We start from the raw sequence: 13,679 nt of genomic DNA on the forward strand, positions 1-13,679 counted from the left end.
TGGCTAGGAGTAACCTTCTAAGGAAGAGATTATCCTGTGGTAATCATCCGAGGAAGAGATGTTGCCACGTGAGTACAGAACTTGCGATATCCGAATTAAACACGGGACTATTTAAACAATCCCTAAAAAATAAATGACATATACACTAGATATTCATAGTACTTGCATCCAGACAACTATGTAAATCAGATTTTATTCATATACGCAAGTTATGTCCCCACTCGTGCATCTTATTGAAAGCAGAGTTATGGAATGTTCTGTGCAATGATAATGTAATACGATAACTTCATTGATCTTGAGTATGTTCAAAGAGCGTATGCACAACGCAACATGATAAGTTTTTACAAGCTCTACAAGCAAGCCTTAAATAAAGAAGGGAGAACTTGGTTATAAGTTATCTTTTATCATGGTGGTTTCAATTTGAGAAATTTGCTTTTAAAGAGTGCCGTACCCCATTAGAGCACATAACAAAATTAACATGAATATGTTCAAAGATACATCGAGCGACCAGGGAATCTGGACCCGAACATTGTTTAAATTAGGAAATACAATGAATTCACGGAGGAATTACTGGGATCAATCAGAACAACATTGACAAGGGATAAAATGGCGGCTAAGGTTATCTTGCAAAGCTGGAGACTTGATATAAATTGTGCGGTCAAACTCGTGAATCTGTATCGAGTGGCATGAAGGATAAGTAGATTAGGGTTTAGGCTTTATTCAATGACTTGCAGCTAGGTTTATCTAGATTGGCGACCTCTATCATGGAAATCTTTTACGTGGATAAAGGAAGTTCCGTGAGATGTATATTTGCAGCTATTTGAAGCCATCCCTTTGAAGTCCACGGTGCAATTTCGAGGCGTACAATTGCAGCATATGATAGTCTCAATTATTGTTGGCGTCTTTTAATGCACGGTTTATATTATCTTGTGCTGCATGCACGTAATAGAAGTTGAATTCCAAGAAGTTGGGACGATGGCATAGAGCTTGATTGATTTTTACTCCATGATTAGCCGGCGAACAAGGGGGAGCGCGCTCTTGAAATCTCAAAGGGAGGTAATTTAGTTGAGGTGCGTGAAAATTGGTTTAGACACAACTTGATAACTTAAAAAAAAAAAGAAAAAGTCATTGGATGGAATACAGTTCGTGTTCATGGCTCATATTCTTGTCGTATCAAATTACGGGCATATATCTGGCAGAGAAAAAATTAATGGCATATTATGAAGGCTGCGTCCAAGGCAGTTTTTGCCCAGAAAGTTTGCATATATGCAAATGACATTGACTCAAAAAGGATTTTCATGATAGTGTTTGGTATACACCTTGCAAAATACTTAATGCAAAGCAAAGCTTCTGTCTTTTCTGATTTGCGGACTCATTGAAATTCTGAAAATCTGCTCCTTGCTTCAACTGGCAGTACCGGATCTCTTGGTTTTCGCTCCTCTTTGCATGTTTTTCAGTTCGAAGACCGCGTCGTTCCACAGCTGCGAGAAATCGCAGATGGCGACGGGAAGTAGTGAAAGGAAGAGATCGAAAGCTCCTCACTTTTGAATGGTTCAAGGCATGGCTGACGTGGTTCTCTTAAGGTACCCAATATTTTTTCCTTTGACATATGGGCCTGCGCGGACAGATGTCAACTTCTAAATGGTTTAGGACATTACTAACGTGATTCTTTTAAGGTATCCAATATTTCCTCCTCATTCCGGTGGTTGCTTCTAGGGGCGACGAGTCGTCCTTATCTAAGCCTTCTTCTTCTTACTCTATGCACCACATGGGTCGTGAGGTTGCGCAACGGCCATGGAGTAGCATGACATTGGTTAGATCTGAACTCACTCAAGCCCTTATATTGCCAATCAAATCTACTCTATTTATGAGGGTGAGAATAAAATTTAAATTTAAATAATTTAGTGAGGGCAAAGTTGGAAGAATTTTTTTTATTAAGGCCTTGAGCTAGTAATTCGAAAATACTAAAAACCCAAAGTAGGGTGGGAGTAGCACTAAGTTTGGTGCATTTTTTAATTCAATTTTGCATCAAAGGCTCTTGACATTCTGTTACCAAACACAAAAATAATGGCCTTCAAAACCTTTGTAACTATGTAGGTCTATCCAATCATAACCCTTTCAATGAATAATGTTATCAGAAATTGAAAAGGACCCATTTATCAAATGGGCAGCTCGAAGGCATCCTTTAATAATTGTTCAATTGAAACACATTAGTTTATGATTCGAATATGACCAGATGATGTGCTCGTGAGATAAATTTAAGTCTTTGATGGGTTGTGAAGTGATTGATGTGGTCATTTTGTGGAAAACAGAATATCATGGATACCGACCTAACTATTGACTCATCCTCCCCCCCTTTCGGTTTAATTGGCGAGTACAAGTTTGAATTAATTCTAAGTCATTTAGAAAACAGCTTTCTAACTACAGTTATGAATCATAAAGAAGAAATTCATGGCCGTTGCAGAAAGCCCACAAAAGCTTTATGGGCCCCAAGGGGCCTTAAGATGCCCTAGCGTCGGTCAATGTCATGATTGGAAACTCTCCCATCTCTCCATTGCCCGAGTCTTGGTCTTGGAGATGGCGAAAATCAGAATTAGCCTTGACGATGATGACCATTCTCATTTAGGAGAAAAAAAAAAACCCCTGAAGGATAGAGTAATGGAGAAGACGGAGAGAGTGTATAGTTAAGGAGTGCCAAATAGATTACACTCGACTCCATTAATTGATTGACATGTGTATAAGTGGGGTTCACTCTTTAGATTTTTCAAATGCCTTTTAACTTTTCCACCTCCCAATACTTCAATACACTTGATCCTCATTCCATTGTTGTGTTATTCGCCTACTTATTATTGGTTGTTTATCTCAAATATATTTAATCCAAAACCTGGTTTTGTCTCACTTCTTCTATTCAAATACATGCCTACAAGCAATCTAAATAGCGTGAATGATTGAGGGCATAGATGACATTCTCTAACACATGCTTCACCATTTTGAAAGGCGCAAATAGGTCCCACTATTTTCAGGTTTCTCAATGAAAAAATGACACAAATATTCTTTAAACTTTCATCCATTTATAATGTCAGCCCTAGAATTTTTAATTTATTCAATGTAGTCCATGAACTATGAATGAATGTTTAATTTAGTTTATAGACTATATACAAATGTTCAAGGACGTTCTTCCACTAGTTCAAATTAGCAGAATCTACTGAGTGTTGATTTAGACAATTTTATGCATTAAACATTCATCATTCCAAAAAGCCATATCGCATGCCAATATGGATAGTTACCAGCTATTTATTGGCATTAGCGTCCAATTTGGCATTTTCCAATTGTGATTTTAATGAAGGTTTTATATTGGATCTTGGTCAAACACAAAAAAAGAAGAAGAAAAAGGAAATCGATAATAATGCAGATAAAAGTTCAAGTACTTGCGTAGTCATCACCCCAATAGAATATGCATGTTAATTCGTCCTTAGAACACACATATGTAGTCACATATGTTGGGGCTTGCTGATCATATGCCATTATAGAATGTAGTTCTGTGGAGCCTTGTTTCTCTTTGATCTTTACTACCATTTTCTAGAGCCATCTATTCAATAGTTCCATCACCAGTTCAAACTAAGAAAATGCAGCACGCTTCGTGCCTTCTGGAATTTCCACCCGATAACGGAAAAGGAACCCGAGCGCTTTGCCATCAGGTAGATGAGTCGGAGTTTACTTTCATCAACAGCAAAGCAGGAGAGCAAATATTACTGCACACTCAATAACCTGTATGCCAATCAGCTAAATCTCAGTTAACACAAAGCGCTCTCTACATGTCTATCAACATTAACGTTCTTTCCAACATCTATACCGTTGATCCATCTCCCTCTTGCAGCTCTCCTTTTGCGGTGAATTATTGCAGGCTAACATGCAAGAGTTTGAACGAATCCCAACCCTCGTTCCAGGAAACAAGTGTCCAATCACACGAGGAACTTGTTTTCATGCGAGTTCTCCGTTAACCAACCTCAATCGCTGCTAACTTATAATGTACCCACAAGTTCTAATCTTTCCCTAGGGATTCGAAATAGATAAAAGAGTTCTTTCTTTAGAAATCAATGCGCGGGGGAAGGTGGTATGTTTGATAACATTATCTCTTTTGGCGTCATCTTTCAACCGAAAAATTGGAGGGACTGTTCATCCCATAACGACAAGCAAAAACGAGATGGACTTAGAAAAAGGACGCCTGTCGTGCCTATGGTTGGTTAGTTTACGTAGGGGTCCTCCTTCATTGAGTTCATCACCAACAAACGCCGCGAAACGCCGGGCGGTTGGGAAATCACATCTCGGCATCATCAAACTGTGTAAACTGGTCGGAAGATAGTCTTGAAAAGCACTAATGATGTGTTGGTGATGATGGTGTCTTTGGTTGCACTGATGAAATTGTACTGATGGGCAGCAAATTAGTCGTTCTGACTGTAATCTACAATAGAGGAGAATTAAGGCAGTGCGTTACTGATTCTGTTTGATTCGGTTGCTTTTATTTGGTTTAACGCTGCAGGAACAAAAGGGAAAAACGCCTTAAGTGTCATGCCACTCCCTTTATTCTCTTTACAAACAATCCACGTGTTAGAATATCTAAATATTAAATCAGGCGTTAATTTAATAACTTTAACTTTTAGAGCATATGTAAGTGGTCTCACAAAATTTTATAATGCCACTATTATTGTGTAATAGGGGGTAATGTCATTCATTTTGATTCTATGACGATGCGATTGCTAATGGTGGATAGTCGATGGTGGATTACCTAAGATGATGGTAACTCGCAATGTGGATCGCCGATGAGATTCCACCAAGGTTGTTTTTTAGTGGAGTCGGTCATTAGGGTCATCGGAAGCTGACGAGTCGCTGATGGCTGTAGCTGGCTTTGTAGGGTCATCGGTGGTTTTTAGTCTCCACCGGCAAGCCCATGGGCCATTAAAGGAATTGAGAATTGGTAGACAAAAATATCCCAGGATTGCTATCCGAGGAAATTTGCTCCAACCATCTCTTCTTGTAAGTTACAAATATGGACATATTGTTAATTGAGTTTGTGCAAAACACCGCAATAATCGGATAATCTACTCGACGGCATAAGTTATATTTAACATCAATAATGCTAAGTGTAAGACAGATCTATGAATTTAGGTTATCAATCGCATACACTCTCATTTTATGTTAAATATGACTAACATGTTTGAATACCACTAACAATTTGTTACCACAGTTGGGGAATCACTTCCTGTAAACCTATCCATTTCTCATATGGAACGGATGCATATGTCATCGTATCAAAAGCACATGCATTTTGGTCGGGCCATTCGTTGACTCGCCTTCTTCCAGGTAGTCAACTTTCATTGTAGATCCTCAGGAATTTCAATTACATCCATTGATTAGTCTCACGGACTCACGTATTGACCAAAGTCCTAAAGATAACCGATGCAATTTGGCTATCTTGCCATGCTCTTTTGTCCCTTTCCGACCGATTCATGCATCTTCTGTCTCCTTACTCATTCTTCCCGATCTCTACAAGCAAATAACGATTTCTGCACATTGTCTCAATTCCTTTCCGGAATGCATTCATCAACGAAATCCTCTCTCTCTCATCCTAAGAAGCACCGGGAATTTCCTTTAAATACCCAAGCAACCCAACCTAACTCATCACACCTTCCTCTTCGTAAAGCATTGTCTATAAGCGAAAATGGCACGCCTTAGGAAAATTAGCTGCCTTTTGGGCCTGTTGGTGATTGTGGCCTCAGTCTGTGATGCCAGGGTTCGTGCACCTTCGGAGTTCGTTCAAGTTAGGGACACCCAATTTGTCCTGAAAGGATCGCCCTTTCTCTTGAATGGGTTCAACTCCTACTGGATGATGAATGTGGCCGCTGAGCTGAGCGATCGGATCAAAGTGTCCAACGTGTTCCGTGAGGCTTCCGCAGCAGGTCTTACTGTCTGCAGAACGTGGGCATTCAACGATGGCGGAGACCAGGCCCTCCAAGTTTCTCCTGGAGTCTATGACGAGCGTGTCTTCCAGGTTATCTTTCGTTCACATTATCGTTGTGATATCCCTTTACTATGATACAAATGCCTAGATTTAGAATACATGCTTTGAATGTTCCTTTTTTTGGTCTAAGAAATAGTAACTTTTAACTAAAAAGGACACTGCTCGTCAATAACTTTCAGGCACTTGATTTCGTGATCTCGGAGGCAGCAAGAAATGGAATCCGACTGATTTTAAGTTTGAGCAATAACTATCATGACTTTGGAGGGAGACCTCAGTACACTCAGTGGGCAAGAAATGCTGGCGTACCGATCAACAAGGACGATGATTTTTACACAAACGCCGGCGTACATCGTGCAAATGGATTCTTTTCTAAACTTACTCTATAGTATGATTATCTTCTCATCACTTCTGTTTCAACTTTTCAGAGAATGCTCACGAGGATGAACTCAATCACGCGTGTTGCTTATAGAAACGACCCGACTATCATGGCATGGGAGCTAATGAATGAACCTCGTTGCCAAGTTGATTATTCTGGCAATACCGTTAATGTAGGCACCTAGGAACATTCTCTTTCGTCATACGTTTGCGCATTATTTTCTTGTTCATATTGAAAGAAAATCAGGAATGGGCTCAAGAGATGGCATCATTCGTGAAGTCGATCGACAACAAACACTTGCTGGGAATGTAACATCCCGGGTCCCACTGTGTAATATTGTCCGCTTTGGGTCACCCGCCCTGGCGCGGACGCAGCCACGGTCTTTTCTCTCACGATTTTAAAACGCAGCATACATATTAAGGGACCCAAGCCTTATAAAGGCTCCTAGGACTCCCCCCCTAAGCGATGTGGGACAGGAGAAATGCCCTTAGCCTCACTCGCGTACTGCCGAGGCGATCTTAGTCTATCCCTCCGTACTGCCCGGGTCTGGGTCGTTACAGGGAATAGGCATGGAAGGCTTCTATGGTGACTCCATGCCATCTCGGAAGCAATATTACCCGGTTTACCAAGTCGGGACGGATTATATCAAGAATAATATGATTACAGAGATTGATTTTGCAACAATCCATGCGTATCCTGATATTTGGTAGTTAACGTTCTCTAACAATGATTGCCTCAGATGTTTACTCATTTCCCTACTAGTGTGCAAGAAATATCATACTACAGTAAGTGAACTATTTCACACTGATGATGCTTCTAATAGGAATCGCATTTGTTTTTGCTAGCAAGCTAACATGACGCGTGGGCATTCGAATCATCATCTACAGGTTGTCGGGCGAGGACGAGAACGCTCAAACAGTTTCTGTGCAGAGGTGGATGGAAAAGCCACTTAGCAAACGCGGAGACGATAATAAGGAAGCCGTTGGTTTTCACCGAGTTCGGGAAGTCGAAGAAAGATCCCGACTACAGTCCAAGCGTGAGAGACTCCTACATGAACGCCCTGTATTCAGACGTCTACAATCTCGCGAGAAATGGAGGGGCGTTTGGTGGGGGCATGGTGTGGCAGATTTTGGCCGAAGGGATGGACTCGTACGACGACGGAGACGAGATCGTGTTATCAAAGGACCAATCCACTCGTGCGATTATTTCTCAGCAGTCGAACAAGATGGCTTCTCTTGAACATAATTTGATCGTTCATCATGGTTGATTAGTTGAAGATAAAGAGCTGTATGGAAGGACTGGAGATTGAATACTGGTCAAAATGATTAGCACAAGTGATTTCCTTAGCTCACTGTCACGTAGTTTTCTTATTGGGTTTAAGTAGGAATTCCAGTGGAATGTATTGTGGGAGAACTTGATGAAGTTTGCGCTCCGAATAGACGAAGCTCTTGTATTTTTTATTTAGCACTTAAATAAAGTTTATGTTTCCGGTTCCTCTCTTACTCTTTATTTTCAGATTTTTTTTTTTTTTTTAGAATCATCCCTTGTAAGTATAAAACTAGTTCTCTTTTGTGTAACCAAGATGTTTGAATCGTATGTGTACCGCAAAATGGTAAAAATCAATATCACCACTAAACTATTTTGCTAATGTAGATTTAATCATAGATGAGTGGGAATAATAATAAATTCAAGGTGGATATTCAAATTCAAATGTTGAATTATGTATTGCATGCAAGAAAAAGTACCAAAACAATCTTAAACATATTACATTGGTATTAATTCAATATTGGACCATTTTAGTTCTAAACATTTTCACATTGGTATCAATTGAATTAATCTAGCTAATTTAGATTAAAAATTGCTAACGTGGATGCGAGCTTTTTAACGTGACATGACTAGCACTAATGTGAATAATTTTATAAATTAAAAAAATTAATTTTTTTTTTTTCCTTTTCTCTTTTTTCTTTTCCCTCCACTACCCTCTATGATGGCCAATAGAGATCGCTAGATAATGACAAGGGTGAGGGCCAGGACGCCCTTGCCAAGCTTTGGTGAGGGCAACAAGGACTGGGCGAGGCTGCCCCTCGCTAGTCCAACAAGGGGACCCTCACCTAGCCCTCACTAGAGGCCAGCCAAGGTTGGGACATCCTCACCATCCCCAAAGGCCAATGAGGCTCCTCGCCTAACCTTGCCAAAGGCCATCAAGGGGCAGCCTCGCCTAGATGGCAAGAGATTGCTTAACTAGCCTCACTTGTGGCTAGTCAGGGTGTCTTCGCCTCACCCTCGCTAGCCTTTGTCGGCTATTACGAAAGCTGGAAGAGGGAAAAGAAAAAAATAGAAAGGAAAAAAAAAGGAAAAGAAAAAAATTCAAAAAATTATTAAATTTGTCGATACGAGCACCGTTCGCGCCACATAGATGGTCGGCATCTATGTTAACATTTTATTTAAATTAACCAAATGGACTCAACTAGTAGCAATGTAAAAAGGTTTAGAAATAAATTGATTCAAATGAAAAGTTTAAAATTGAATTAGTATCAATATAATAGATTTAGGACTTTTTTTTATACTTTTCCATATATATATATAGATTTGTAGAGGACATTAAAAACATTGAGAAAAATTATTGGGTTTGAGAAAGAAAAATGATTCAAAACCCAACCAAACGGAGCCAAACCCTTTTTTGCGGTTTTGGTTTGTTTGTTTGTTTTTTTTTTTTTTTTTTTGGTCGAATGGTTTTGGTTTGTTGGAGAGTGCTATTTTTAAAAGAAAAGCAGTTCACAAGTCGAACCAAAATGGTTTGGTTCGGTTTCATATATATTTTTTTTAAACAAAAAAAAAACAAAAAAACAAACCAAACCGCAAAATTGAACCGATTTTTTTAATAATTTTTTAAATTTATATGCGAACTAACCTTTCCTTTTAAATGTGAAGTAGCTTCCGTTTTCATTTCACCTGCAACATAGAAATCGTCGTGACCTATATCTTCTAGTGATAAGTTGATAACTGCGTTTCTGTAGTCAATAAAATTTGAAAGCATAGCAAATTTATTACATCTGATATGGAATTATCCATAAAAAGGTTTAAATTCATCACATTGGAGATGATTATACAACCTGAAGCGTCGCAGACAATTCATGGAATCAGCCCAGACATGGGGGTCACTCAACAAACCACATACATCGTGCGTCAGTTGCTTTATTTTAAAAAATCCCAAGGCCTCCGATCCATCGCTCAATCGGCAGCTACCTTTCTTTTCTTTTCATTTCAAAATGAAAAGTTTATACAGTTTCCAATTGAAACATGACCCCGAAGAGTCATGTCTAAAATATTATTTACCTGAAACTATTTTTTCTTCACTTGAAGTTCCAAAAATTTAACACTATCTTCCTTGTCTTCTCCGAGTCAGGACCCGTGAACACTATTGTATGGCAGCAATAACGGTAATGGCATGAAAAACAGGGGTTCTCATGTGGTCGGACACCTACTTTCTGGACATGGAATGCACTTGCTGCAGAGCTCAGCAGTAGTTACCGAGGAGAAACTTATGTCTGGGGGCCATATATGAAAGCCTTCCTCAATTTGAGGACACTGGGAAAGTGAAGCATCGTTGTTTGAGCAGGGACCGATCGAAACTGATGATGTCCTGGGATTGCCCAGAATGTCTGAGTAATGTGCAGCAAAGAAGTTACTTTGGGAGATCTTCTCGATATTATAAGGAAAGAAAGCAAAATTTTGCATTAGCCTTATCATTAAAACTTCACGTTTATATTCATTGAGCGTTGCTAGACTTACTAAGACTGATTTACAATATTGATTCACTAAGTGAAGTGTCAATTAGTTTTGGATAATAATCTTGCTATTGGACATACTTTGACTCCAAAACTAGATTTGATGAATGTGTCATGCTTCGTTTGATGATATTAAAATTTAAGTGAGCCATAAAGTTTCCTTTACTTAGAGGACTCTGGAGAATAATTTGCTCCTTGAGAGGAAACCCTAGCAATGATCTCCGGGGATAGGCCAGAATTCTAAGTGAAAACAAAGCAAATGGTACAGGTAGCTGGAAGGCCAAATTTATATGCCGATGATAGTTTTGATGTAAATCCAAAGCACCACCAGGTCGTCCACCAAATTAATCACAAAGAATTAAGTGTAACAAAAGTCTTCTTTCTTTCTCGAAATACTAAGTAAAGAACTCGCTATGCATGAATTCAATGCACGAGTTTGTGGAAGCACGATCTCGATTAACAAATAAGTTTGAAAAGACCCTTCACAGTGTATTCAACATCTCTCATTTAAAATCCAACTACATTTTGCTTGGGCAACATCAAGATGTCGCCAAATCAAAAGCACATGCATTTGTGTCAAGCGATCAATGACTTGCCGTGTTCTAGCATCCAACTTTCATTGCAGATCCTAAGAAATTTCAGTTGAACTCTATTGCGGCCGACCACATATCAGCCCGAAAGCCTTAAAATACGTAACCAATGCATGTTCAGTCCAGTTCAGTCTCTTATCATGTCTTTTGTCTCTTTCCAACCAGATTCAAACCAACCCCTGCACTGCATCTTTTTTCTCCCTACTCAATTCCCTCTTCATCTCCTCGCAACCGATGATTTTTCCTCATTTTCAACACCGTTTTTTATTTTCCCCATCTCCTCGCAACTTTTGATTTTTCCTCGTTTTCAACACCATTTTTGGTACTTGCATTAACGCCTTCAGTTATCCTCCCTCCCTCCCTCCCTCCCTCCCTCCCTCTCTCTCTCTCTCTCTCTCTCTCTAGCCTCTAGCCTCATCAAACATTTCCTATAAATGCCCACCAACCGCGAACCTAATCCATCACGCCTTCCTCTTCTTGAAACACAACTAGCATTGCATTAAGCAGAATGGCCTGCTTGAGGAAACTTAGCTGCATTCTGGGCCTGATTGTGCTGGTGCCCTTAGTCTGTGAAGCTAGGGTTCTGGCGCCCTCAGGATTTGTTCAAGTTAGAGGCACTCAGTTCATCCTAAATGGTTCGCCCTTTCTCTTTAATGGGTTCAACTCCTACTGGATGATGAACGTGGCCACCGAGCCGAGTGATAGGATCAAGGTGTCGAACGTGTTCCGCGAGGCCACGGCAGCTGGTCTTAGCGTCTGTAGGACGTGGGCATTCAGTGACGGTGGTGATCGGGCTCTCCAGACATCTCCCGGCGTCTACGACGAGCATGTTTTCCAGGTGATTTTTCACCCCATGTCTCTGATTTTCTGCCTTTGGAGAAAGTTTCTTACTAGAGCAAGAGAATAAACTGATACTGTATGTGGTATCAACTTCCTCAGGCACTCGATTTCATGATCTCGGAGGCGAGAAGATATGGAGTTCGACTCATTTTGAGTTTGAGCAACAACTACCATGACTTTGGAGGAAGGCCTCAGTATGTTCAATGGGCTAGAAATGCCGGTGTCGCCATTAACAGCGATGATGATTTTTACACTAATGCAGTTGTGAAGGGTTACTACAAGAACCACGTCCAGGTAAGGATTAACCAGCAATTAAGAGATTAGCAGATGAATATGAAGGCTTCTTTTCACTTATCTAAAACTACATAATTGATCATCCTCGATTGCTTCTTTTTCTCAGAGAGTGCTGACGAGGGTTAATACCATCACCGGTGTCTCATATAGAGACGACCCAACCATCATGGGATGGGAGCTCATGAATGAACCTCGTTGTCAAGTTGATTATTCCGGCAACACCTTAAATGTAAACAACGGAAAAAATTCTGCTTGCCGTGACATTTGAGAATTCAGTTTGTTTGTTTGTTTGTTTTTTTTTTTTTTTTTTGCGGCCAGAAATTGTTTATTATTGTTTGCTAACAGGTTTGGTGAACAAAATAAAAATCCAGGACTGGGCTCAAGAGATGGCGTCCTATGTGAAGTCGATTGACAATAAGCACTTGCTGGCGATTGGCATGGAAGGTTTCTACGGCGATTCCATGCCAGATCGGAAGCAGTATAACCCAGGCTACCAAGTTGGAACAGATTATATCAAGAACAATCTCATAAGAGAGATTGATTTTGCGACAATCCATGCATATCCTGATATTTGGTAAAGTTTTCGAAGAGTATTGTCAACATTAAATTTTGTCCAACAGACAGTTCAAGCTGGTAGCTTAATCAATGAAACATCATTTTCATGAGCATGAAATATACACTTGTTGAGACATGTTATTTGTTGTTTCTAGCAACTACGTGAATTCTAATAAATGCTCTTTCCTAAGATAACTCTTTCGCACCAACCCACAGGTTGTCGGGTCAGGACGAGAATGCTCAAACGGCTTTCGTGCAGAGGTGGATGGAAAGCCACCTGGCCGACGCGGAGGCGATCATAAGGAAACCGCTGGTCTTCACCGAGTTCGGGAAATCGAAGAAGGATGCCGACTACAGCATAAGCACAAGGGGTGCGTACATGAACGCCGTCTATTCGGACATCTACAACCTCGCAAGAAACGGAGGGGCCATCGGCGGGGGCCTGGTGTGGCAGATTCTGGCCGAAGGGATGGAGTCCTACGATGATGGGTACGAGATCGTCTTATCAGAAGAGCCATCCACGAATGTAATTATCTCTCAGCAATCAACTAAGATGAAATCTCTTGAACGCACTTTGGGTTAAGTAATTGAAGACGAAGGGCTATGGACGCAGCAAATGGTGTCCAAATAACGAACATTTATCATTGGTTCTTAATGAAATTTCTAGATGTTCCATCTCCTCTCTTATGAGAGGGATAGCTTCTAACTAACAAACGTTCTATGTCACTTGATCATGAATCGATATACTTTTTATACACATGATCTCAATTCAGCTATTAGCTTAAGCTTTTGCGTAAGAGATTTTTATATGTTATCACTAGCCAACTTCTGTCCTTATTATTTTGTGTGTGCATCCACTTAATTCGGCTTGCACGCATATATATTCAGTCTCCCTCCACCTATTAGCTTAAATTCCATACTCTCCTTTTAGATAATTACCAAAAAATTTCTAAACAAAACTAATGGAAGAGAAATTTGTCACAAGTAAACTAGTTTAGGGTTTTTGTAATATTAACCCTATTAAATAATAAGTTTTACTGTCACAATCTTGTCGCTAGAAGCAACATCTTACAACCGATAGAGGCTTATATATGGCAATAAAAACACAAAAGAAAAATATTGTTTGCTGCAGATATTAAAAGGAGATGAATAGTACAGATGTAGTTATGTATTCAAAGTTGTCGCAGCTCACAAACGATTGAGAAGTTCTTGAACGA

At 39.9% G+C, this 13,679-nt stretch overlaps 1 protein-coding gene and 1 pseudogene across 1 annotated transcript; both read left to right on the forward strand.

Moving 5' to 3' along the window:
* The first annotated feature begins 5,719 nt into the window (after positions 1-5,719).
* Positions 5,720-7,662, forward strand: LOC104431395 (annotated as a pseudogene).
* A 3,599-nt stretch (positions 7,663-11,261) lies between these two features.
* On the forward strand, positions 11,262-13,092 carry LOC104452009 (mannan endo-1,4-beta-mannosidase 5). Its single transcript, XM_010066548.3, has 5 exons — positions 11,262-11,611; positions 11,713-11,907; positions 12,014-12,136; positions 12,279-12,481; positions 12,679-13,092. The coding sequence occupies exons 1-5, from the start codon at positions 11,282-11,284 to the stop codon at positions 13,043-13,045; spliced, it is 1,218 nt and encodes a 405-aa protein (XP_010064850.2). The 5' UTR covers positions 11,262-11,281; the 3' UTR covers positions 13,046-13,092.
* Positions 13,093-13,679: the final 587 nt, after the last annotated feature.

Source organism: Eucalyptus grandis, chromosome 6, assembly GCF_016545825.1.
Source record: "Eucalyptus grandis isolate ANBG69807.140 chromosome 6, ASM1654582v1, whole genome shotgun sequence".
Taxonomy (NCBI): domain Eukaryota; kingdom Viridiplantae; phylum Streptophyta; class Magnoliopsida; order Myrtales; family Myrtaceae; genus Eucalyptus; species Eucalyptus grandis.

Excerpts from the sequence above, each read along its gene's own strand:
- LOC104452009 (XM_010066548.3), top strand. The coding sequence starts at position 11,282 with ATGGCCTGCTTGAGGAAACTTAGCTGCATTCTGGGCCTGATTGTGCTG. Across the intron at positions 11,612-11,712 it reads ACGACGAGCATGTTTTCCAG|GCACTCGATTTCATGATCTC; the intron begins GTGATTTTTCAC and ends CAACTTCCTCAG. Across the intron at positions 12,137-12,278 it reads ATTCCGGCAACACCTTAAAT|GACTGGGCTCAAGAGATGGC; the intron begins GTAAACAACGGA and ends ATAAAAATCCAG.